Genomic DNA, 27478 nt, shown 5'->3' with positions numbered 1-27478 from the left:
CGCTTTACCCTAAGATAGACAGGGTGGACCTGGTGTCACGTGCTCGTCTCGGCGTCCGTCGTTGTTACCGCGACGACGTCCGCCTCGACTCGCGTTACCCTCAGATAGACAGGGTGGCAATGGTGTCACGTGCACGTCTCGGCGTCCGACGTCGCTACCACGACGACGTCCGCCTCGACTCGCGTTACCCTAAGATAGACAGGGTGGCAGTGGTGTCACGTGCTCGTCTCGGTGTCCGTCGTCGCTACCGTGACGACGTCCGCCTCGACTCGCGTTACCCTAAGATAGACAGGGTGGCAATGGAGTCACGTGCCCGTCTCGGCGTCGATCGTCGCTACCGCGACGACGTCCGCCTCGACTCGCGTTACCCTAAGATAGATAGGGTGGCAGTGGTGTCACGTGCTCGTCTAGGAGTCCGTCGTCACTAGCGCGACGATGTCCGCCTCGACTCGCTTTACCCTAAGATAGACAGGGTGGCCCTGGTGTCACGTGCTCGTCTCGGTGTCCGTCGTCGTTACCGCGACGACGTCCGCCTCGACTCGCGTTACCCTCAGATAGACAGGGTTGCAGTGGTGTCACGTGCTCGTCTCGGCGTCCGTCGTCGCTACTGCGACGACGTCCGCCTCGACTCGCGTTAACCTAGATAGACAAGGTGGCCCAGGTGTCACGTGCTCGTCTCGGCGTCCGTCGTCGCTACCGTGACGACGTCCGCCTCGACTCGCGTTACCCTAAGATAGACAGGGTGGCCCTGGTGTCACGTGCTCGTCTCGGCGTCCGTCGTCGCTACCGCGACGACGGCCGCCTCAACTCACGTTACGCTTAGATAGATAGGGTGGCAGTGGTGTCACGTGCCCGTCTCGGCGTCCATCGTCGCTACCGCGACGACGTCCGCCTCGACTCGCGTTACCCTAAGATAGACAGGGTGGCAGTGGTGTCACGTGCTCGTCTCGGCGTCCGTCGTCGCTACCGCCACGACGTCCGCCTCGACTCGCGTTGCCCTAAGATAGACAGGGTGGCAGTGGTGTCACGTGCTCGACTCGGCGTCCGTCGTCGCTACCGCGACGACGTCCGCCTTGACTCGCGTTACCCTAAGATAGATAGGGTGGCAGTGATGCTCGTCTCGGCGTCCGTCGTCGCTACTGCGACGACGTCCGCCTCGACTCGCGTGACCCTAAGATAGACAGGGTGGCCCTAGTGTCACGTGCTCGTCTCGGCGTCCGTCGTCGCTACTGCGACGACGCCTGCCTCGACTCGCGTTACCCTAAGATAGACAGGGTGGCCCTGGTGTCACGTGCTCGTCTCGGCGTCCGTGGTCGCTACCGCGACGACGTCCGCCTCGACTCGTGTTACCCTTAGATAGAGAGGGTAGCAGTGCTATCACGTGCCCTTCTCGGCGTACATCGTCGCTACCGCGACGACGTCCGCCTCGACTCGCTTTACCCTAAGATAGACAGGGTGGCCCTAGTGTCACGTGCTCGTCTCGGCGTCCGTCGTCGCTACCGCGACCACGGCCGGCTCGACTCACGTTACGCTTAGATAGATAGGGTGGCAGTGGTGTCACGTGCCCGTCTCGGCGTGCATCGTCGCTACCGCGACGACGTCCGCCTCGACTCGCGTTACCCTAAGATAGACAGGGTGGCCCTGGTGTCACGTGCTCGTCTCCGCGTCCGTCGTTGTTACCGCGACGACGTCCGCCTCGACTCGCGTTACCCTCAGATAGACAGGGTGGCAGTGATGTCACGTGCTCGTCTCGGCGTCCGACGTCGCTACCGCGACAACGTCCGCCTCGACTCGCGTTACCCTAAGATAGACAGGGTGGCAGTGGTGTCACGTGCTCGTCTCGGCGTCCGTCGTCTCTACCGTGACGACGTCTGCCTAGACTCGCGTTACCCTAAGATAGACAGGGTGGCCCTGGTGTCACGTGCTCGTCTCGGTGTCCGTCTTCGTTACCGCGACGACGTCCGCCTCGACTCGCGTTACCCTAAGATAGATAGGGTTGCAGTGGTGTCACGTGCTCGTCTCGGCGTACGTCGTCGCGGCCTCGACTCGCATTACCCTAAGATAGACAGGGTGGCAGTGGTGTCACGTGCTCGTCTCGGCGTCCATCGTCGCTACCGCGATGACGTCCGCCTCGACTCGCGTTACCCTAAGATAGATAGGGTGGCAGTGGTGCTCGTATCGGCGTCCGTCGTCGCTACTGCGACGACGTCCGCCTCGACTCGCGTTACCCTAAGATAGACAGGGTGGCCCTGGTGTCACGTGCTCGTCTCGGCGTCCGTGGTCGCTACCGCGACGATGTCCGCCTCGACTCTCGTTACCCTTAGATAGAGAGGGTAGCAGTGCTATCACTTGCCCGTCTCGGCGTCCATCGTCGCTACCGCGACGACGTCCGCCTCGACTCGCGTTACCCTAAGATAGACAGGGTGGCAGTGGTGTCACGTGCTCGTCTCGGCGTCCGTCATCGCTACCGCGACGACGTCCGCCTCGACTCGCGTTACCCTAAGATAGGCAGGGTGGCAGTGGTGTCACGTGCTCGTCTCGGCGTCCGTCGTCACTACCGCGACGACGTCCGCCTCGACTCGCGTTACCATAAGATAGACAGGGTGGCAGTGGTGTCACGTGCTCGTCTCGGCGTCCGTCGTCGCTACCGCGACGACGTCCGCCTCGACTCGCATTAGCCTAAGATAGACAGGCTGGCCCTGGTGTCACGTGCTCGTCTCCGCGTGCGTAGCGACAACGTCCGCCTCGACTCGCGTGACCCTAAGATAGACAGGGTGGCCCTAGTGTCACGTGCTCGTCTCAGCGTACGTCGTCGCGGCCTCGACTCGCATTACCCTAAGATAGACAGGGTGGCAGTGGTGTCACGTGCTCGTCTCGGCGTCCATCGTCGCTACCGCGATGACGTCCGCCTCGACTCGCGTTACCCTAAGATAGATAGGGTGGCAGTGGTGCTCGTATCGGCGTCCGTCGTCGCTACTGCGACGACGTCCGCCTCGACTCGCGTTACCCTAAGATAGACAGGGTGGCCCTGGTGTCACGTGCTCGTCTCGGCGTCCGTGGTCGCTACCGCGACGACGTCCGCCTCGACTCGCGTTACCCTTAGATAGAGAGGGTAGCAGTGCTATCACGTGCCCGTCTCGGCGTCCATCGTCGCTACCGCGACGACGTCCGCCTCGACTCGCGTTACCCTAAGATAGACAGGGTGGCAGTGGTGTCACGTGCTCGTCTCGGCGTCCGTCGTCGCTACCGCGACGACGTCCGCCTCGACTCGCGTTACCCTAAGATAGACAGGGTGGCAGTGGTGTCACGTGCTCGTCTCGGCGTCCGTCGTCGCTACCGCGACGACGTCCGCCTCGACTCACATTAGCCTAAGATAGACAGGCTGGCCCTGGTGTCACGTGCTCGTCTCCGCGTGCGTAACGACCACGTCCGCCTCGACTCGCCTGACCCTAAGATAGACAGGGTGGCCCTAGTGTCACGTGCTCGTCTCGGCGTCCGTCGTCGCTACCGCGACGACGTCCGCCTCGACTCGCGTTACCCTAAGATAGACAGGGTGGCCCTGGTGTCACATGCTCGTCTCGGCGTCCGTCGTCGCTACCGCGACCACGGCCGGCTCGACTCACGTTACGCTTAGATAGATAGGGTGGCAGTGGTGTCACGTGCCCGTCTCGGCGTGCATCGTCGCTACCGCGACGACGTCCGCCTCGACTCGCGTTACCGTAAGATAGATAGGGTGGCAGTGGTGTCACGTGCTCGTCTCGGCGTCCGTCGTCGCTACCGCGACGACGTCCGCCTCGACTCGCTTTACCCTAAGATAGACAGGGTGGCCCTGGTGTCACGTGCTCGTCTCCGCGTCCGTCGTTGTTACCGCGACGACGTCCGCCTCGACTCGCGTTACCCTCAGATAGACAGGGTGGCAGTGATGTCACGTGCTCGTCTCGGCGTCCGACGTCGCTACCGCGACGACGTCCGCCTCGACTCGCGTTACCCTAAGATAGACAGGGTGGCAGTGGTGTCACGTGCTCGTCTCGGCGTCCGTCGTCGCTACCGTGACGACGTCCGCCTAGACTCGCGTTACCCTAAGATAGACAGGGTGGCCCTGGTGTCACGTGCTCGTCTCGGCGTACGTCGTCGCGGCCTCGACTCGCATTACCCTAAGATAGACAGGGTGGCAGTGGTGTCACGTGCTCGTCTCGGCGTCCATCGTCGCTACCGCGACGACGTCCGCCTCGACTCGCGTTACCCTAAGATAGATAGGGTGGCAGTGGTGCTCGTATCGGCGTCCGTCGTCGCTACCGCGACGACGTCCGCCTCGACTCGCGTTACCTTAAGATAGACAGGGTGGCCCTGGTGTCACATGCTCGTCTCCGCGTCCGTCGTCGCTACCGCGACGACGTCCGTCTCGACTCGCGTGACCCTAGGATAGACAGGGTGGCCCTAGTGTCACGTGGTCGTCTCGGCGTCCGTCGTCGCTACTGCGACGACGTCCGCCTCGACTCGCGTTATCCTAACATAGACAGGGTGGCCCTGGTGCACGTGCTCGTCTCGGCGTCCGTGGTCGCTACCGCGACGACGTCCGCCTCGACTCGCGTTACCCTTAGATAGATAGGGTGGCAGTGCTATCACATGCCCGTCTCGGCGTCCATCATCGCTACCGCGACGACGTCCGTCTCGACTCGCGTTACCCTAAGATAGACAGGGTGGCAGTGGTGTCACGTGCTCGTCTCGGCGTCCGTCGTCGCTACCGCGACGACGTCCGCCTCGACTCGTGTTACCCTAATATAGACAGGGTGGCCCTGGCGTCACGTGCTCGTCTCGGCGTCCGTCGTCGCTACCGCGACGACGTCCGCCTCGACTTGCATTACGCTTAGATAGACAGGGTGGCAGTGGTGTCACGTGCCCGTCTCGGCGTCCTTCGTCGCTACCGCGACGACGTCCGCCTCGACTCGCGTTACCCTAAGATAGATAGGGTGGCAGTGGTGTCACGTGACCGTCTAGGCGTCCGTCGTCGCTAGCGCGACGATGTCCGCCTCGACTCGCTTTACCCTAAGATAGACAGGGTGGCCCTGGTGTCACGTGCTCGTCTCGGCGTCCGTCATCGTTACCGCGACGACGTCCGCCTCGACTCGCGTTACCCTAAGATAGATAGGGTTGCAGTGGTGTCACGTGCTCGTCTCGGCGTCCGTCCTCGCTACTGCGACGACGTCCGCCTCGACTCGCGTTAACCTAAGATAGACAAGGTGGCTCTGGTGTCACGTGCTCGTCTCGGCGTACGTCGTCGCTAACGCGACGACGTCCGCCTCGACTCGCGTTACCATAAGATAGACAGGGTGGCAGTGGTGTAACGTGCTCGTCTCGGCGTCCGTCGTCGCTACCGCGACGACGTCCGCCTCGACTTGCGTTACCCTAAGATAGACAGGGTGGCAGTGATGTCACGTGCTTGTCTCGGCGTCCGACGTCGCTACCGCGACGACGTCCGCCTCGACTCGCGTTACCCTAAGATAGACAGGGTGGCAGTGGTGTCACGTGCTTGTCTCGGCGTCCGACGTCGCTACCGCGACGACGTCCGCCTCGACTCGCGTTACCCTAAGATAGACAGGGTGGCCCTGGTGTCACGTGCTCGTCTCGGCGTCCGTGGTCGCTACCGCGACGACGTCCGCCTCGACTCGTGTTACCCTTAGGTAGAGAGGGTAGCAGTGCTATCACGTGCCCTTCTCGGCGTACATCGTCGCTACCGCGACGACGTCCGCCTCGACTCGCTTTACCCTAAGATAGACAGGGTGGCCCTAGTGTCACGTGCTCGTCTCGGCGTCCGTCGTCGCTACCGCGACCACGGCCGGCTCGACTCACGTTACGCTTAGATAGATAGGGTGGCAGTGGTGTCACGTGCCCGTCTCGGCGTGCATCGTCGCTACCGCGACGACGTCCGCCTCGACTCGCGTTACCCTAAGATAGACAGGGTGGCCCTGGTGTCACGTGCTCGTCTCCGCGTCCGTCGTTGTTACCGCGACGACGTCCGCCTCGACTCGCGTTACCCTCAGATAGACAGGGTGGCAGTGATGTCACGTGCTCGTCTCGGCGTCCGACGTCGCTACCGCGACAACGTCCGCCTCGACTCGCGTTACCCTAAGATAGACAGGGTGGCAGTGGTGTCACGTGCTCGTCTCGGCGTCCGTCGTCTCTACCGTGACGACGTCTGCCTAGACTCGCGTTACCCTAAGATAGACAGGGTGGCCCTGGTGTCACGTGCTCGTCTCGGCGTACGTCGTCGCGGCCTCGACTCGCATTACCCTAAGATAGACAGGGTGGCAGTGGTGTCACGTGCTCGTCTCGGCGTCCATCGTCGCTACCGCGATGACGTCCGCCTCGACTCGCGTTACCCTAAGATAGATAGGGTGGCAGTGGTGCTCGTATCGGCGTCCGTCGTCGCTACTGCGACGACGTCCGCCTCGACTCGCGTTACCCTAAGATAGACAGGGTGGCCCTGGTGTCACGTGCTCGTCTCGGCGTCCGTGGTCGCTACCGCGACGATGTCCGCCTCGACTCTCGTTACCCTTAGATAGAGAGGGTAGCAGTGCTATCACTTGCCCGTCTCGGCGTCCATCGTCGCTACCGCGACGACGTCCGCCTCGACTCGCGTTACCCTAAGATAGACAGGGTGGCAGTGGTGTCACGTGCTCGTCTCGGCGTCCGTCATCGCTACCGCGACGACGTCCGCCTCGACTCGCGTTACCCTAAGATAGGCAGGGTGGCAGTGGTGTCACGTGCTCGTCTCGGCGTCCGTCGTCACTACCGCGACGACGTCCGCCTCGACTCGCGTTACCCTAAGATAGACAGGGTGGCAGTGGTGTCACGTGCTCGTCTCGGCGTCCGTCGTCGCTACCGCGACGACGTCCGCCTCGACTCGCATTAGCCTAAGATAGACAGGCTGGCCCTGGTGTCACGTGCTCGTCTCCGCGTGCGTAGCGACAACGTCCGCCTCGACTCGCGTGACCCTAAGATAGACAGGGTGGCCCTAGTGTCACGTGCTCGTCTCGGCGTACGTCGTCGCGGCCTCGACTCGCATTACCCTAAGATAGACAGGGTGGCAGTGGTGTCACGTGCTCGTCTCGGCGTCCATCGTCGCTACCGCGATGACGTCCGCCTCGACTCGCGTTACCCTAAGATAGATAGGGTGGCAGTGGTGCTCGTATCGGCGTCCGTCGTCGCTACTGCGACGACGTCCGCCTCGACTCGCGTTACCCTAAGATAGACAGGGTGGCCCTGGTGTCACGTGCTCGTCTCGGCGTCCGTGGTCGCTACCGCGACGACGTCCGCCTCGACTCGCGTTACCCTTAGATAGAGAGGGTAGCAGTGCTATCACGTGCCCGTCTCGGCGTCCATCGTCGCTACCGCGACGACGTCCGCCTCGACTCGCGTTACCCTAAGATAGACAGGGTGGCAGTGGTGTCACGTGCTCGTCTCGGCGTCCGTCGTCGCTACCGCGACGACGTCCGCCTCGACTCGCGTTACCCTAAGATAGACAGGGTGGCAGTGGTGTCACGTGCTCGTCTCGGCGTCCGTCGTCGCTACCGCGACGACGTCCGCCTCGACTCACATTAGCCTAAGATAGACAGGCTGGCCCTGGTGTCACGTGCTCGTCTCCGCGTGCGTAACGACCACGTCCGCCTCGACTCGCCTGACCCTAAGATAGACAGGGTGGCCCTAGTGTCACGTGCTCGTCTCGGCGTCCGTCGTCGCTACCGCGACGACGTCCGCCTCGACTCGCGTTACCCTAAGATAGACAGGGTGGCCCTGGTGTCACATGCTCGTCTCGGCGTCCGTCGTCGCTACCGCGACCACGGCCGGCTCGACTCACGTTACGCTTAGATAGATAGGGTGGCAGTGGTGTCACGTGCCCGTCTCGGCGTGCATCGTCGCTACCGCGACGACGTCCGCCTCGACTCGCGTTACCGTAAGATAGATAGGGTGGCAGTGGTGTCACGTGCTCGTCTCGGCGTCCGTCGTCGCTACCGCGACGACGTCCGCCTCGACTCGCTTTACCCTAAGATAGACAGGGTGGCCCTGGTGTCACGTGCTCGTCTCCGCGTCCGTCGTTGTTACCGCGACGACGTCCGCCTCGACTCGCGTTACCCTCAGATAGACAGGGTGGCAGTGATGTCACGTGCTCGTCTCGGCGTCCGACGTCGCTACCGCGACGACGTCCGCCTCGACTCGCGTTACCCTAAGATAGACAGGGTGGCAGTGGTGTCACGTGCTCGTCTCGGCGTCCGTCGTCGCTACCGTGACGACGTCCGCCTAGACTCGCGTTACCCTAAGATAGACAGGGTGGCCCTGGTGTCACGTGCTCGTCTCGGCGTACGTCGTCGCGGCCTCGACTCGCATTACCCTAAGATAGACAGGGTGGCAGTGGTGTCACGTGCTCGTCTCGGCGTCCATCGTCGCTACCGCGACGACGTCCGCCTCGACTCGCGTTACCCTAAGATAGATAGGGTGGCAGTGGTGCTCGTATCGGCGTCCGTCGTCGCTACCGCGACGACGTCCGCCTCGACTCGCGTTACCTTAAGATAGACAGGGTGGCCCTGGTGTCACATGCTCGTCTCCGCGTCCGTCGTCGCTACCGCGACGACGTCCGTCTCGACTCGCGTGACCCTAGGATAGACAGGGTGGCCCTAGTGTCACGTGGTCGTCTCGGCGTCCGTCGTCGCTACTGCGACGACGTCCGCCTCGACTCGCGTTATCCTAACATAGACAGGGTGGCCCTGGTGCACGTGCTCGTCTCGGCGTCCGTGGTCGCTACCGCGACGACGTCCGCCTCGACTCGCGTTACCCTTAGATAGATAGGGTGGCAGTGCTATCACATGCCCGTCTCGGCGTCCATCATCGCTACCGCGACGACGTCCGTCTCGACTCGCGTTACCCTAAGATAGACAGGGTGGCAGTGGTGTCACGTGCTCGTCTCGGCGTCCGTCGTCGCTACCGCGACGACGTCCGCCTCGACTCGTGTTACCCTAATATAGACAGGGTGGCCCTGGCGTCACGTGCTCGTCTCGGCGTCCGTTGTCGCTACCGCGACGACGTCCGCCTCGACTTGCATTACGCTTAGATAGACAGGGTGGCAGTGGTGTCACGTGCCCGTCTCGGCGTCCTTCGTCGCTACCGCGACGACGTCCGCCTCGACTCGCGTTACCCTAAGATAGATAGGGTGGCAGTGGTGTCACGTGACCGTCTAGGCGTCCGTCGTCGCTAGCGCGACGATGTCCGCCTCGACTCGCTTTACCCTAAGATAGACAGGGTGGCCCTGGTGTCACGTGCTCGTCTCGGCGTCCGTCATCGTTACCGCGACGACGTCCGCCTCGACTCGCGTTACCCTAAGATAGATAGGGTTGCAGTGGTGTCACGTGCTCGTCTCGGCGTCCGTCCTCGCTACTGCGACGACGTCCGCCTCGACTCGCGTTAACCTAAGATAGACAAGGTGGCTCTGGTGTCACGTGCTCGTCTCGGCGTCCGTCGTCGCTAACGCGACGACGTCCGCCTCGACTCGCGTTACCATAAGATAGACAGGGTGGCAGTGGTGTAACGTGCTCGTCTCGGCGTCCGTCGTCGCTACCGCGACGACGTCCGCCTCGACTTGCGTTACCCTAAGATAGACAGGGTGGCAGTGATGTCACGTGCTTGTCTCGGCGTCCGACGTCGCTACCGCGACGACGTCCGCCTCGACTCGCGTTACCCTAAGATAGACAGGGTGGCAGTGGTATCACGTGCTCTTCTCGGCGTCCGTCGTCGCTACCGTGACGACGTCCGCCTCGACTCGCGTTATCCTAAAATTTGTGTCACGTGCTCATCTCGGCATCCGTCGTCGCTACCGCGAGGACGTCCGCCTCGACTCGCGTAACCCTAAGATAGACAGGGTAAGAGTGGTATCAATTAATTTGTATCCAAACAAAAATAATCAAAAATAGCGTCGGACAAAAATGTCATCTCTATCCAAAAAAAGCATCAATAAAATTGTATGTGTGTCCGTACTAAAAAGCAAGAAAACTATTTATCTAAAAAATAGTATTTCGCCGGAAAATCCTCTTATCGATGAGTCATTGTCATGTGTCCAGCATTTTGCCGTCCTTGGGTGATCGTCCGGGAGCTTTGAGACATGGTTTAATCATATTGTGATGATCCGCATACAAAACAAAATGTATTTTAGTAGTGAGAAAAATCTGCAGTACACAATTGGAAGAAAGGTTAAAAAAATCTGCAGTCAGCAATAAAGAAGTGTTCCAAGTGCAAGCTGCCAGGCCATCGAAAGCCACAATGTCCCCAAAAGAACCCAGTAATGCTTAAATTTTCTGGACTAGCAGTATTAATCTTATAGGGTTTATTATGGCTATCATATTTTCTTATATAGAAGCAGAAGGAACTAATTCCCTTTATCTGTTATGGCGCCGTGGGCTGGACCAAAGAGCTACAACGCGCATAGGATGCTATGGGAAAAGAAAAGGAGGCAATTATCTTGTTGGGGCACATTTGTTTTTTTGCATGGTGGGCGCAGAGAAAAACGATGAGCATTTTTACTTATGTGTATGTAAGGCCTGTGTTGTCGTTTTAGTGTGAAAGACTGCCTATAAGAAGATATTTATGCTGTAAGTTATTGACATTTTCGCTGTAAGTTATTAACCTACAAAAAATTAGGAAAAGAAAAAGGATGTTCTTCAAATGATGTTGCCATTGCTTAGATACCTTCGCGGTGCTTTCAATTGAAGTGTTTCATCTCTTACTCATCCCTGTACAGGTTAGATTGTCTATGGAGATATTTCAACCTGAATATCACCCTTGCTGTTCTGTGGTTCTTGTGGTCTGAGAATCAATTTCTCCTCCTACACAAAAGCACAATAAAAAATTGGAGTAGCGAGAAAATGAGTTGTTCCTTTGTGCTAAAAGGGGGTAAACTGATGTAAAATAAGGGGAGCTGCTGATTTCTTTGAACAAATGGTCAAAAGGAGTACCAGGAATAATGGCAGCTGCTAAAAGGGGGTAAACTGGTGTAAAATAACTTAGCTCCGGAAGGACTAATCCGGAGCTGAGTTCTGTCTTATGGGTCTGTTTCAACTCTGACCTGCAAAAATGGTCAAAAGGAGTAGCAGGCACCAGATTAGAAACCTAGAATTTATAACTAAACAAAATCCTAATTTATGACAAAATTGAAGATGAAACCGCAAGTACTAAAATGGGACAGCACATACAAGCATGCATATTTCATATAAAAATAAATAAATTATGGTGGGTAGCAGAGATCATTCAGCACACCAATGTCTCGTCAAGGATTAGCTAAGAATTCTTCTAGCTTAATGCTCAATGCATATACAGTCTGTGCTCTATCTCTGTTGTTTGAACAATGTTCAGAGCTCAATTTCTTAGCTAATCCATACAATAGTTTGCTAGAGAAAAACAAAACGATTTTCAGCAGATTAGCTCATTCTCTGAACAATGGCAGCTGCTGATTTCCTTGCATAGTGTTCAATATTTATAGAATAACTTGCTACAGAAAAACAAAACGACTTTCTGGGAATTAGCTCATTCTCTGAACAGTGGCAACTGCTGATTTCCTTGCGTAGTGTTCAGTATTTATAGAATAACTTGCTACAGAAAAACAAAACAATGTTCAGATAATTAGTGCATTGTTGGACAATGGCAGCTGCTTATATCTTTGAATAGCGTTCAGAATTTCACCCAAAAAAGTTCCCCCTACAGAATAAAAATGAACTGCTAGTCTTAGTTCATTGACTGAAAAAATGTCATTTTTTCACAGATGCATTTAGGGATTTTCTCTTTCCCATCTCGACAGTCGGTTCCGATACTTGTATGGATTTTCACAGAGATGCGCCCACGAACACTACTACATTGTGCTCCGCCGCCAACGAAAGACGAGACTGAGGCGGATGAGTTGCTGTCGAAAAATCATACTTTTGTGAAACAGTAAACAATCCTCTTTTCTGAGCACAGAGCCACCAAGGTGGCCTGCTTTTCTTCAGTGTTGAGTTCCATATTCCATATTTTCTTGTTCAGCATCCTCACTGGATTAGTCCTTCCAAGAAAATTGAATCATCTTCTTTCTCCTGATGCTGAAAACGAGCAAACTGTGCGTGACGGGAACTACCTATCCATGCTACCTTCATGAGAGCAGAGCTGCCAAAATCGACATCCATGTGCTGCTCCCTGCCAAATCTGGGTGTTTCGTGAGCTCGGAGACGGTGGCCGCCGTCAGCTATGGACTCATCGAAAGGAAGAGGGGAGGGGGGGGGGGGGGGGGGGGGGGGGGGGGGGGGGTACCGGGACATCCTCGGAGCCGACGCGGACGCCGCTCGGAAGCTTGGTGATGCGGGTGGGGACGCACAGCGGGAGGTCGAGCACAGGCAGGAGGAAGTACGCCGCCGGACAGCCACCGCCTCGCCGTATTGGCCGCTTCCGCCCCTGGACCTCGGCGCACCCGTGCGGGCGCAGCGCCTCGCCGTATTCACCGCTGACCTCGCGGGCGCTCGTGCGGCCGCGGCGCCTCGGCCTATTCGCCGCTGACCTCGTGGTCGCTCGTGTGGCTGCGGCGTCTCGCCGTATTGGTCGCTGCCGCGAGGGAGGAGCCGCCGGCGAGAAGGGGAAGCGGCAGGGCAGAGTAGGAGGGGATGGCGAAAGGGAAAAGGGAATAGATAGCGGTCGGGTGGGCTTTTTCCAAAAAAAGGAAACGAGCAGGAAAGGGAAGGGGAATAGGACGCGCGCCGCGCTCGGTCGGAATCGATCGCTCCCGCGATCGATCGCCAAGGAGTCGTTTCGAGCGAACCCCTACATATAATTGTCTGGGGGGTTGGACATACAGGTGTCTTATGTTTATTTGTCAGGAAACTTGAGTGAAATCCAATTGAAAATCAGTCAAATGCCCCTAATTTACCGTAGCATTGCTCCGGTTGTACTCGTGGGAGCACGCACACAGCTGGAGCCGCTGCACTACGTGAAAAGCGTAAGACGCCGCACGAAAAGCCAGCGCTTTTACCACTTTCCCGAACTCCAACAGTACCCAATTAACGAACTGCCCTTTACAGCCTGCGCCCTGACACTCAAGCCCCACCGCACAGAATGACACCAAAAGGCAGCAAAAAAATAGATTACGAGAAGGTCATTTTTCTCCGAGGAGATTACGAGAAAATTAGCAACGCAGGTATTACAACGAACACCTCGCCGGGGGCTCAACTCAACGGAGCCAGCGGCGGAGGTCAGTGGTGGACGACGGGGAGACTGGTTCCCCGCCGACGCTCTCTGCGCACGACAGAGACGAGACGGTCGAACGCTGCTCGGAGGTGAACCGCCCCGTCGCGCTCTTGAAGCTCGGGCTCCGCAGGCTCTGCGCGTACCCAACGCCGTACGGGTCCTGCGGGACGGGGAACGACAGCCGCTTCTTGGCGCTCCCTCCGGCGGGGTTATAGGCGGTCTGTGGCCGGTCGCGCTCCGGGGTTGCAGGGCGTTGCCGTGGCGCGCTCTGGGAGCGGATACGTGCCTTTGCAGATTCCGTGGCCGCCATGTAGTTCGGCACCGCCGAGCCGGAGGACGCGTGGCGCTGGGAGTGCAAGCTCGGTGTGTAGCTTCCTCCTCCACCACTTGTGCCGCGCTCCACTCGCGGGCTCGCGGAGCGCACCTGAATCGGTGGCCTCGCCTTCCCCGGTGACGGCGTGACCGAAGCCTGGTGGTGCGCACGGTGCATCGGCGAGCCGTTCCCGTGCTGCGACGGTGGGGCATGCCGGCGAGGCGTGGAGTAGGAGAATGGCCGTGCGGTGTCGATCTCCAACGTCTTGACCTGGTCGCGGTGGTCCGTGGACGCGCGCCCTGGTGCCGCAGCAGCCGCCGCCGCGGCAGTTCGGGCGCTGCTCCTGTTTGTATCAAACGACGCGCGCGACGCCATCCACCTCTCCGCCCAGCGCGGCTGCCCGTCGACGTTCATCTCCTCCTCGACTGACGGCGCGGCGTTCCTCCAAATCTTTAAGCAACCACACAACAGCAAACAATAAGATCGAACACTTGTGCAAAAATTTGTCAAAACTTTAAATGCAATCAACAAACATGTTGCTGGAGTGGACTTGTTGATGCACTGAGTTTCTTACTTGGTGAGAAAAGGCGTATGAGAGCGCTCTCTCACGCTTGAGAGCAGCGTCTTTCCTCGTCTGCAGCATCGCCTGAATCTCCTCTATCGTCCGCGGCCGGTCGTCCCAGTCTTCGGCGGCGAAGCTGCTGCCGTCTCGCGACCGCTCCTGCAACCCAATCAATCCATCACAATCAAACTTGTACTAACAAGCAGCGCCACGAGATCGACAGATGCGAATGCTGGTTGGTAGAGACGGACCACAGAGCGGCGTTCGGCGTATTCTTGGGTGTACTTGGAGTCCCAGAAAGCGGAGGTGTCAACGCTGTACGAGGATTTGCTGCTGCCGCACGCAGCCGCACCGGCGGCGGACAAGGACTCCTGGGAGAGTCGCATCCGCTGGTCGCGCACCCGCGCCTGGACGCGCACCAGCGCCTGCATGCACCGCAGCGTCATGTTGGCCTGCTTCCGCACGTTGTGCCCGCGCACTAGCGCTTGCAGCTTCACCAGCCCCTTGAGCGCGCGCAGAGCACGCCTCGCCTGTGCAAGGGCAAAAACGCATTACGGCAAACACCTCGAGGGAGAATGGAGAATGAGATCGACGGCAAGTGAGGCGCAGCCATTGCACGCAGTTAGCTACCAGGTAGCCTCGGAAGGCGGTCTGTACGACGATGGCAGCGTAGTGCTCCCGCACGAAGCTGGAGGAGGGGCGGGTCAGGCGGACGACCTCGGCCGCCGCCTGCGCCGTGGCCACGGCAGCCTCGGCCGTCGCCGCGGTCGCCACGGCCAGCGCGATGGCGTGACGCTGCTCGTCCGTCACAGCGGGTGCAGGTGCCGACCTCGACGCCGACTGCTGCTGCTCCGGCGGCGCGGGGGCAGACGCCGGAGACGGAGACGGGGACGAGGATCTCCTGAAGAGCCATCTCCTCCTCTCCCTCTTGGTCTGCGCGGTGCGAGCGCACGAGACACAGCGTCAGTCACGCATTAACTCGTAAAGACTAATCAAGAATCGAACGCCGGGGAGGACGGCCAGAGAGGAGATGCATTGAGAGAAGAAACGGGGGAAGGGTAGGGGAAGACCTTGTCCTCGTCGGCGTCAGGGTCCTCGCGGAGGCGTGCAGACTTCTTGGGGCTGTCCTCCTTGGACGGCGAGCGGAAGGCCCGCTTGACGGCGGTGAGCCACGACGACCCGCCCTTCTTATTCCCCATGGCCAACACCACCGGCTCGCGGTTGCTGTGGTTGCACGGCCGCGGGCATCGACCCACCTCCCTCCCTCGCACGGCTACGCTACGAGCTACTCGATCCTAGCGTGCTACTACTAGCGTGCGGCATGGCAGGAGGCGGCGGAGTTATTATTATTGCCGCGGCTGGCTGGCGCGGGCAGTGGGGGGTTTGATGACTCACGCGCCCTCCCTGCGTCTTTTATGTGGAGCATCCATTAGCAGCAGACGCGCAGCAGAGGGGAGCGGAGTGGATGAGTGGAGTGAAGAAGACTGTGCTGCCGTCGGCACTGCTGCTACCAGTTGCTCACTCGCCGACAGGTGGGGCCAGTATCCTTTCCCCATGCTGTGGTGGGGTGGGTAGGGTCCTGGTGGGTGAACGTTACGATGGGGTGGAGCCCGGGGGGAAAGCCTTTTGAGCCGTTTGTCTAATCCGTTCGGGTGTGATGATGAGTGGACGGACGTGTGCGCTGCAGGTGCGAAATGATTCGCGCAGCATTTTTCTACTACGAGCATCATTTTGGAGTATATGTAGATGATACCTTTTTTTTTAGGATTATATGTAGATGATACTAAATGAGTTGATAATGACTGAAGAAAGTGTCTAGAGGGGGAGTTGGCACCGTTAGCTAGCTAGGTACGACTCCATGTAACCACCAACCGGGAACAAATATACATTTGAATAAACTTGTGAGCATGATTGTTTCTTATCCTCAATGGATTTATGTAATTTGTCGGCACGCACTGCACCTCATGCAGACGAATCATTTTCTGTTTTTGTGTGTGCTGAGATGGACCGATCTAGGGTTGACTGCCTCAACCCAAGTAGTGGGACGCAGATACGGTGGGGGTCCAGCCGCGTGCGCGCTCCAGCAAGTCACATGCCCGCATTGGTGACACATGCGTGGTCCGGACCGGACCAGCAGCCACACCGGCTAGTTGGCTGCCCATACGCACCCAGTTTGAAGTACTTGCAAAAATTGAATGTTTTGTTGATGGGCCAGGTATAGTTAATGGGAGTACGTATCCCAAGGAAAAAATGGGAGTGCGTATCGTGGATCGCAGTACGTGCAGATGATCGCACCTGCGTGCATGCATGCACTGCACGCCAAGCAACTTGCAACGCCAACGCGTTTGGTTGCTCCAGCGTTTTTTCACTTTGCATACTTGTTTCACTTGAGCCCGGTTGAACAAATGCAAGGTAAAAATCATCATCTGCATGTAGTTTATTTGTCTGTATGTTGTTATGTGCGTAGTAGCGCCAACTCTAGGCCATGTGCTTGGTTCCTACATTGGCTGGCTTCATACTATCACATATTGTTCGATTGCTTGCAAAAACAAGGTCTGTTTATCGTGTACCCTATGTACTGAGCTTATCAGCTACACCTTACACATATGCACACCGATCACACCAATAAAACATCACTGCAATCACAAATGAACTGGACGACGATGATGAAGTTCTCATCTCACACAGCCAAACTGACGAGGAGCCTTGCCTACTACTCCCTCCGTTCCCAAATATAAGTCTTTTTGGAGATTCCAACAAGCGACTACATACGGAGCAAAATGAGTGGATCTATACTCTAAAATATGTCTACATACATCCGTATGTTGTAATCCATTTGAAATGTCTAAAAAGACTTATATTTAGGAACGGAGGGAGTACGACATTACTTGCAATGCTTGTGCACAAATTTGGAGTAAGCGTCCACTATGTGTTGTCTAGTCTTAAACCCTTTGTAGGAGTTCTTTGGGTAATGGTTGACTTGTTCTTCGCATGCATCCCAGAAACTGTAAATCACTGGAATCCTCCCTTTGTCCACCACATACCACTTGTCCTAGCAATGACAGGAGAGTAAGAATTCAAGCAATAATCAAAGTAGCATCAGTACACATGGAACAGATGAAACTTAAGGATGCATGATCACAAGGCAGAGCAAATTCATCCTATCTACTATGGTGTCATCTACCACCACGTCCAAAAGAGGGTGTATTCCTACCCCGTAAGTTTGCCATCAGTGTGAGGGGTTAGTATATGCCACATCATCAAAATATGTAGGGCAGCATCGGTGTTCAAGCCCTAACTACCACAAAATGTACATTGTCATCACCATCGTCATCATCGTCGAGGATCAGGTCGTAAGCCAGAGCACCCTATGGGAGTTTGCCATGGCAACAAACCCAACAGCCTGAGCCGTTTTGTCCAGCATGTGGCTCAGAGCAGCCATCAGAGCCTCTGGGTTGAAGCCACCTCGGCCCATTATGACGATCTAGAGGTCAGGGTGGACGTCGACCGGTTTGCTCTCCTTGAGGACGGCTGCCACCTCCTTGACGGCCTGAGTCATGATGTTGAAGGCGCGTAGCTCTTCATCCATCAAGCCGCCCCTCTTCCACTTCCTATCAAGCACAGGAGCGTGATCACCATCCTTATTAGGACCATAAAGGGCGATGATATCTAACTTCAGGGCGTCTGGATAGTTGAGCATAGGCAGACCGAGTGGCTGACCGGAGTCCAGGGCATGCTTGCCGGTTGCCGGCCCAAAGAAGAAGATTTGCTGCATCTGTGAGTAGTTTTGAATGGGTGTTTTGAGGAACTCTACGTCCTTGGGGTGATCCTAAGAAAGAAACACTACAACGTGGTTAGTTACACAACATCTTGGTTAGTTGTGATTGGCATGGTACACAGGCTTAAACAGGTGGTACGTGAGCTAACCGCGGTGTGGCCTTGGTAGTGCTCCACCTCCAAAACGATCGAGCGGGTCTCCTGATCCCATGAAATGTCGCTCAGGTGTGTGAGCTTGGACACTTGGATCCATCTCGCTCTCCACTCCCGGAGGTGGTTGTAGACCTTGGTCGACGTGGCCTCCTCGCCACAAACCTCGAACACCTGCTTTGCAACAGAGTTTAAGTGCACCTCCTCGAAGCCCTTGTCAGTCCTCAGTCCTCACCCACTTGTTATGATTTCACACGTCTTGTTAAGCACGAATGTCGATAGGAACGGCGGCTATTCCATGGAGTTTCTCCTGCCATCCTTCTTTACCTTGGCGGGTGCCTTTTGAGCAGCATCAGTAGCTGCAACATTGGGCTCAACCAGCACATATGTTGTAGGAACGAATGGGGGAATCATAACAGACACCTCGAAAACATCTGAATCAGGAGGACTATGCTCCTCGATGAGAGGCTGGGAGTCCTCGACGTAGGACAACATGAATTGACTCTGGGACAAGACAATGGCTTGACTAAACTCCTGTGTGCTCGGTCCTACAAACATAAGCATCGGCAAGAGTGGAGCACACTACATTGACAGTAGGAACGAGCACTAAACATGGATGGTATGAACGAGCACTACATATGGACAGTATGAACGAACACCACACAACTACAGACACATCATTTAGTTCGACACACCAGCTCAAATCATACAAAGGAGGTCAACAAAATACCACACGTGCTTGCAAACAACTCCCAGCATGCTATAAAACCATCACTTGTACCAACTAGAACATCACATTCTCACATATCGACAGTGCACAATGCTACAATATGGCCACATGACTAATCCTATCACACACTCGCAGATCTAGCTAAGACGAATAAGTAGAGAGGAGGGGGTGATCGAACTCACAATCATCGATGTAGCCGAAAGGAGGCACGAAACATGCTGGAGAAGTGAAGGACTAGAATTGCCACCGCCATGAACCGATGGCCAGAGAAGAAGGGTCGCTTACCTAGTCGTCAGTGTTGATCCGCGCGAAAGGGAAAGCTTGAAAGGGGGGAGTGGTGGCGGGAGTTTGGGAGGTGAGGTGAGGTTGGCTATATAGGGCGATCATCAGCTATAGCCTTACTCATGCCACCATCAGCTATAGCCTTATAGGCACAGCTATGATCATGAAACAATGGAGTTCTAATTTCAAGTCCTGTCACCTCTAAGCAAATTTGGTTTTCTTTCTCCGCGAATCCATCCTCGTCTAATTCTTTCTCCGGACCATGGTCATTCGAGGGGATCTCATGGTCTATGTTCTGCTATGCGACATGGCCCTCCAAGTCATCGATATCATTATCATGAATCTCATACTCTTGCTCATAATCATCACCATAACCACCATGACCATAATCACCACCATCACCATCTTCTTCATTGACTCGGTCACTAGAATTCACCTCTTGGCTAGTTGGTGGTTGGCTAGAAGCATTGGGGGCATGCATCTCAACCCTATCATCAACACACCACGGACTTCTACTCTGGCTCATATCATGACTTGGGGAAGGACACATGTTGGTTCAAGTCAATTTCCAAATGTCGACCTTCGACCATGGCAGCAAACAATTCCAGTGACCCATCTTCCAATTTTGCAACTTTATCCTTGTATATCTCCCAATGCAAATCCGAGGTGATAGGTATATTCTTCAATCGAGATTTTGATCACACTCCAGCATCATACCTTCGTATTGGTTGAACTATATCATTCGGGTCCATCCAATTCAACACATATTGTACCCTCTCGACAACCTCCTCATAACTAGGACTTGTATTAAATACCATGACTTTCTCATTGTTGTCAAGAATGTCAGCATTGTTAATAAAAAATGTCACCTTTTCCAAATGATGAACATTAACGAGTCTCGCCATCTAGAAATAATGACAAGAAACTTAATGTATCAATGCCAAGTCCAATGTATTATATGGAGGCATTGGTAATGCATTATATGAAAAGCACGCCACAACTAACATATTCAATAAATCATGGCATTACCTGACACATACCCTAACCCTAGTTCTTTACAAACCACAAGGATAATGCCTACTACAAATCATCAAACTCAAAGAACCATCCTACTTGTGAGCTCTGTTGGGATTTTCCCCCAAGAGGAAGGGTGAAGCAATATAGTAGCAGATAGTATTTTCCTCAGTGAGAACCAATGTTATCGAACCAATAGGAGAACCACGCAAACACCTACTACCTCCGTCCTGGCTTATCAGTCCCCTTCGCGTTTTGTGCTAACTTTTGACTATAGATTTAACTGACAAAATGTTAGTGCATTTCACAAAAAATTATATCGTTGGATTCGTACTTGAACATAATTTTAAATGATATTATTTTTTATGACATGCATTAACATTTGTTGGTTAAATTTAAGTTCAAAGTTTGGCACAAAATACAAAGAGGACTAATAAACCAGGATGGGGATAGTAGTCAACGGTACATGCACACACAAGAGCAAATACTTGCACCCAACGCGCGCAAGAGGGTTGCCAATCCCCTTGTACTCGTTAATTGCAAGGATCAAATGTGGTGATAGGTGATAGATAAATTGCAAAGTAAAATAAAAGAATTAAAATTATAGCAAGCTAAATTTGTTTTTTTGTAATATGATTAAAGTAGACCCTGGGTCCATAGTTTTCACTAGAGGCCTCTCTCTCGTAAAAATAGCATACGACGGGTAGACAAATTACTGTTGGGCAATTGATATAAAAGCGCATAGTTATGACGTTATTCATGGCAATGATCATGTATATAGGAATTACGTCCATGACAAGTAGACCAACTCATGCCTGCATCGACTACTATTAGTCCACTTCGAGAGCGCATCTATGCTTGCCTCTCTACATATTAAGTTCGTAACAAACAGAGTAATGCATGAAGTATGATGACATAATGTAGACAAAGTAAAACCAAGCAATATAATTAAACCGCGTCGTTTTCTCTTAGTAGCAACAATACAATACGTGCCTTGCTACCCCTTTTGTCATGAGGTGAGGACATGATACATCTCAAACGTATCTATAATTTTTGATTGTTCCATGCTATTATATTATCTGTTTTGGATGTTTAATGGGCTTTAATATGATCTTTTATATTATTTTTGGGACTAACCTATTAATCGAAGGCCCAGTGCCAGTTTCTGTTTTTTGCCTATTTCAGTGTTTTGCAGAAAATGAATACCAAACGGAATCCAAACGGAATGAAACCTTCGTGATGATCTTTCTTGGAACAAACGCAATCCAGAAGACTTGGAGTTGAAGTCTGGAACTCCGCGAGGCGGCCACAAGGCAGGAGGGCACGCCCAGGGGGGTAGGCGCGCCCCCCACCCTCGTGGGCCCCATGAAGCTCCACCGACGTACTTCTTTCGCCTATATATACTCTTATACCCTAAAAACATCAGGGGGAGCTACGAAACCACTTTTCCACCGCCGCAACCTTCTGTACCCGTGAGATCCCATCTTGGGGCCGTTTCCGGCGATCTGCCGGAGGGGGAATCGATCACGGAGGGCTTCTACATCAACACCATAGCCTCTCCGATGAAGCGTGAGTAGTTTACCACAGACCTTCGGGTCCATAGTTATTAGCTAGATGGCTTCTTCTCTCTCTTTGGTTCTCAATACAAAGTTCCCCTCGATGTTCTTGGAGATCTATTCGATGTAATACTCTTTTGCCGTGTGTTTGCCGAGATCCGATGAATTGTGGATTTATGATCAAGATTATTTATGAATAATATTTGGTTTTTCTCTGAATTCTTATATGCATGATTTGATATCTTTGCAAGTCTCTTCGAATTATCGGTTTAGTTTGGCCTACTAGATTGATCTTTCTTGCAATGGGAGAAGTGCTTAGCTTTGGGTTCAGTCGTGCGGTGTCCTTTCCCAGTGATAGTAGGGGTAGCAAGGCACGTATTGTATTTTTGCCATCGAGGATAAAAAGATGGGGTTTATATCATATTGCTTGAGATTATCCCTCTACATCATGTCATCTTGCCTAATGCGTTACTCTGTTCTTATGAACTTAATACTCTAGATGCATACTGGATAGCGGTCGATGTGTGGACTAATAGTAGTACATGCAGAATCGTTTCGGTCTACTTGACACGGACGTGATGCCTATATTCATGATCATTGCCTAGATATTCTCATAACTATGCGCTTTTCTATCAATTGCTCGGCAGTAATTTGTTCACCCACCGTAATATATGCTATCATGAGAGAAGCCACTAGTGAAACCTATGGCCCCCGGGTCTATTTTACATCATATTAGTTTCCCGTCAACTTGCCAATTTCTGTCGCCGTTTATTTTGCAATCTTTACTTTCCAATCTACACAACAAAAATACCAAAAATATTTACTTTACTATCTTTATTAGATCTCACTTTTGCGAGTGACCGTGAAGGGATTGACAACCCCTTTATCACGTTGGTTGCAAGGTTCTTGACTGTTTGTGCAGGTACTAGGTGACTTGCGTGTAATCTCCTACTGGATTGATACCTTGGTTCTCAAAAACTGAGGGAAATACTTACGCTACTTTGCTGCATCACCCTTTCCTCTTCAAGGGAAAACCAACGCATGCTCAGGAGGTAGCAAGAAGGATTTCTGGCGCCGTTGCCGGGGAGATCTACGCTCAAGTCAAGACATTCTAAGTACCCATCATAAACTCTTCTCCCTCGCATTACATTATTTGCCATTCGCCTCTCGTTTTCCTCTCCCCCACTTCTAAAACGATTTTTGAAAAACCTTTGCCTTTTCTTCGCCTTCTTCCCGTATGTCTTTTTGTTTGTGTTTCCATGTGCCTTCTATTTGCTTGCATCTTTGCTTGCTAAAAATCTATTGATATGGATCCACTTAAAGCGTTCTACTTGGATCATCTTCGATCTATATGTGCTCGTGCTGAAACCCCAACTAGTTTAGTTGAGGGAAAATCTTTAGATGAGCATGCTCATTTTGCGCGTCATCGTTTGTCTGAAAAGGGGAAGCTCTTATGGTATCAAATAAATAGTTTGCTATGCTATGCTTAGAATCTTTGTGAAATTTATGATTTTACTTGTTGCTCTAAGAACCCTAAAAACACCTTCCCTACCTATATGTGTTTAATGATAATGAAATCTTATCTTCTTATGAAAAGGGTGTTTATAGTTACTATGATATCGAACAAATTGATGAATTTGTCGTTTTTAAGGGTGCTCATGAAGTTGCTTCTTTGATTGAAAAGTATGATATTACTCTCTACAAATCTGAAAATTCCGACATACTTAAATATTGCTATGAAAACTATGCTTATAATGCCTATGTTAAGGAATTTATTGAGAGAATGACCGTTGCTTTGGAAGAAAATAATGATATGCACAAATCTATAGATAATTATGATTCCGATGATTTGATTGAAATATCCCTCGATGAACATCATGCTTTCTATTCTTATGGCCATGATGCCAATATTTATGGAGATGAATTTGCTATAGTTCCCTATGTTAAACATGAGATTATTGCTATTGCACCCATACTTGATAGTTCCTTAAATCAAAAGCATGATTGCAACGATTTTACTATAAATTCTCTTGATGTCAATTGTGCTAATAATATGCAAAACCCTAAGCTTGGGGATGCTAGTTTTGCTATGTCTACTTGTTGCAATGATCATGATTGGGGTGATTCTTCCTATGATCTTGAAAATTTATTTAAGCCCCATGATGAATATGAAATTGATCATAGTGTTTGCAATAATATTGAAAGTGGGTTTGGAAGAGTGTAAACTTTAGATCCCACATATTTGGAGGATTTTCAATCTTATGAAATTTTAGATAAAAGTGGGTTTGGAGAGGTCATGACTTTAGTTAAATGTTAATCCCACTATTTTGGAAGAGTGTCAACTTTGCATGCATGTGGTTCATAAAGAGAATATTTTATAGCTATGCTGTTGAATTTGCTTATGATCCTACATGTAATTATTATGAGAGAGGAAAATATGGTTGTAGAAATTTTAATGTTACTAAATTACCTCTCTTCATGTTGAGAATGCTATCGTCTCTTTCTTTTTCCTTGCATATGCTAGTTTTTTCTTGCCTTGAAAATTTGTTTGCTTACAAAGTGCCTATGCATAGGAAGTATGTTAGACTTAGATGTGTTTATCACGTGTTCTATGACGCTCTCTTTATGCTTTAATTCTTGTCTTTGATGTGAGCATCATTAAAATTATCAATGCCTAGCTAGGGGCGTTAAATGATAGCGCTTGTTGGGAGGCAACCCAATTTTATTTTTGTTCTTTGATTTTTGTTCCTGTTTAGTAATAAATAATTCATCTAGCCTCTGTTTATATGTAGTTTTATGTTTTAATTAGTGTTTGCGCCAAGTAGAACCTTTGGGAAGACGTGGGTGAAGTCTTTGCAATCTTGCTGTAAAAAACAAAAACTTTTGCGCTCACGAGATTAGATGCCATTTTTTTACTGGAGAGTGCTTTTAGGTTGATTCTTTTTTCAGATGTTTAATAGACAAATTCCTCACGTCCAACAATTTATTTAAGAATTTTTGGAGTTCCAGAAGTATCCGTTTGATACAGATTGCTACAGACTGTTCTGTTTTGACAAATTCTGCTTTTCGTGTGTTGTTTGCTTATTTTAATGAATCGATGAGTAGTATCAGGGGGTATGAACCATAGAGAAGTTGGAACACAGCAGGTTTAACACTAATATAAATAAAGAATGAGTTCATAACAGTACCTTAAAGTGGTGGTTTATTTTCTTATACTAACGGAGCTCATGAGATTTTCTGTTTAAGTTTTGCGTTGTGAAGTTTTCAAGTTTTGAGTAAAGATTTGATGGATTTTGGAATAAGGAGTGACAAGATCCTAAGCTTGGGGATGCCAAAGGCACCCCAAGGTAAAATTCAAGGACAACCAAAAGCGTAAGCTTGGGGATGCCCCGGAAGGCATCCCCTCTTCCGTCTTCGTCTATTGGTAACTTTACTTGAGGCTATATTTTTATTCACCACATGATATGTGTTTTTCTTGGAGCGTCTTGTATGATTTGAGTCTTTGCCTTTTTAGTTTACCACAATCATCCTTGCTGTACACACCTTTTGGAGAGACACGCATGAATCGGAATTTATTAGAATACTCTATGTGCTTCACTTATATCTTTTGAGCTAGATAATTTTGCTCTAGTGCTTCACTTATATCTTTTTAGAGCGCGATGGTGGTTTTATTTTAATTGATCTCTCATGATTCACTTGTATTATTTTGAGAGTCTTTTAGAACATCATGGTAATTTGCTTTGGCTATAAAATTAGTCCTAATATGATGAGCATCCAAGATGGGTATAATAAAAACTATCATATGAAGTGCATTGAATACTATGAGAAGTTTGATTCATTATGATTGTTTTGAGATATGAAGATGGTGATATTAGAGTCATGCTAGTTGAGTAGTTGTGAATTTGAGAGATACTTGTGTTAAAGTTTGTGATTCCCGTAGCATGCACGTATGGTGAACCGTTATGTGATGAAGTCGGAGCATGGTTTATTTATTGATTGTCTTCCTTATGAGTGGCGGTCGGGGACGAGCGATGGTCTTTTCCTACCAATCTATCCCCCTAGGAGCATGCGCGTAGTACTTCGTTTCGATAACTAATAGATTTTTGCAATAAGTATATGAGTTCTTTATGACTAATGTTGAGTCCATGGATTATACGCACTCTCACCCTTCCACCATTGCTAGCCTCTCTAATACCGCGCATCTTTCGCTGGTATCATACACCCACCATACCTACCTATGATGGCATTTCCATAGCCATTCCGAGATATATTACCATGCAACTTTCCACCGTTCCGTTTATGATGACACGCTCCATCATTGTCATATTGCTTTGCATGATCATGTAGTTGACATCGTATTTGTGCCAAAGCCACCATTCATATTTTTTCATACATGTCACTCTTGAATCATTGCACATCCCGGTACACCGCCGGAGGCATTCACATAGAGTCATATTTTGTTCTAAGTATTGAGTTGTAAGTAAATAAAAGTGTGATGATCCTTATTATTAGAGCATTGTCCCAGTGAGGAAAGGATGATGGAGACTATGATTCCCCCACAAGTCGGGATGAGACTCCGGACGAAAAAAAGGCCATAAAAAAGAGAAAGGCCCAAATAAAAAATGAGAGAAAAAGAGAGAAGGGACAATGCTACTATCCCTTTACCACACTTGTGCTTCAAAGTAGCACCATGATCTTCATGATAGAGAGTCTCCTATGTTGTCACTTTTATACTAGTGGGAATTTTACATTATAGAACCTTGGCTGGTATATTCCAATGATGGGCTTCCTCAAATTGCCCTAGGTCTTCGTGAGCAAGCAAGTTGGATGCACACCCACTTAGTTTCTTTTGTTGAGCTTTCATACACTTATAGCTCTAGTGCATCCGTTGCATGACAATCCCTACTCACTCACATTGATATCTATTGATGGGCATCTCCATAGCCTGTTGATACGCCTAGTTGATGTGAGACTATCTTCTCCTTATTGTCTTCTCCACAACCACCATTCTATTCCACCTATAGTGCTATGTCCATGGCTCACGCTCATGTATTGCGTGAAGATTGAAAAAGTTTGAGAACATCAAAAGTATGAAACAATTGCCTGGCTTGTCATCGGGGTTGTGCATGATTAAATACTTTGTGTGATGAAGATAGATCATAGCCAGACTATATGATTTTGTAGGGATAACTTTCTTTGGCCATGTTATTTTGAGAAGACATGATTGCTTTATTAGTATGCTTGAAGTATTATTGCTTTTATGTCAATATTAAACTTTTATTTTGAATCTTATGGATCTGAAAATTCATGCCACAATAAAGAGAATTACATTGAAAATTATGTTAGGTAGCATTCCACATCAAAATTCTGTTTTTATCATTTACCTACTCGAGGACGAGCAGGAATTAAGCTTGGGGATGCTTGATACGTCTCCAACGTATCTATAATTTTTGATTGTTTCATGCTATTATATTATCTGTTTTGGATGTTTAATGGGCTTTAATATGCTATTTTATATTATTTTTGGGACTAACCTATTAACCAAACGCCCAGTGCTAGTTTCAGTTTTTTTGCCTATTTCAGTGTTTTGCAGAAAAGGAATACCAAACGGAATCCAAACGGAATGAAACCTTCGCGATGATCTTTCTTGGAACAAACACAGTCCAGAAGACTTGGAGTTGAAGTCTGTAACTCCGCGAGGCGGCCACAAGGAAGGAGGGTGCGCCCAGGGGGGTAGGCGCGCCCCCCCACCCTCGTGGGCCCCACGGAGCTCCACCGACTATATATACTCTTATACCCTAAAAACATCAGGGGGGCACGAAACCACTTTTCCACCGCTGCAA

General features: G+C 51.6%; 1 protein-coding gene and 1 long non-coding RNA gene across 2 annotated transcripts; both read right to left on the bottom strand.

Annotated features, from left to right (window-relative positions):
• Positions 1–9914: 9914 nt before the first annotated feature.
• On the bottom strand, positions 9915–12284 carry LOC109779891 (uncharacterized). Its single transcript, XR_005764475.2, has 3 exons — positions 11959–12284; positions 11001–11110; positions 9915–10871 (listed from the first exon to the last, which is right to left on the bottom strand). It is a non-coding gene; the product is annotated as an uncharacterized lncRNA (long non-coding RNA).
• Positions 12285–13131: 847 nt separating this feature from the next.
• On the bottom strand, positions 13132–15615 carry LOC109779890 (protein IQ-DOMAIN 18). Its single transcript, XM_020338500.4, has 5 exons — positions 15197–15615; positions 14757–15059; positions 14378–14656; positions 14139–14285; positions 13132–14014 (listed from the first exon to the last, which is right to left on the bottom strand). Exons 1-5 carry the CDS (start codon positions 15323–15325, stop codon positions 13235–13237), a joined length of 1638 nt encoding a protein of 545 aa, XP_020194089.1. The 5' UTR covers positions 15326–15615; the 3' UTR covers positions 13132–13234.
• Between the last annotated feature and the right edge of the window lie 11863 nt (positions 15616–27478).

Source organism: Aegilops tauschii, chromosome 7, assembly GCF_002575655.3.
Source record: "Aegilops tauschii subsp. strangulata cultivar AL8/78 chromosome 7, Aet v6.0, whole genome shotgun sequence".
In the NCBI taxonomy this organism is placed as follows: domain Eukaryota; kingdom Viridiplantae; phylum Streptophyta; class Magnoliopsida; order Poales; family Poaceae; genus Aegilops; species Aegilops tauschii.
The sequence above is the reverse complement of the archived record's forward strand: the minus strand, read 5'-3'. Positions and strand labels throughout refer to the sequence as shown.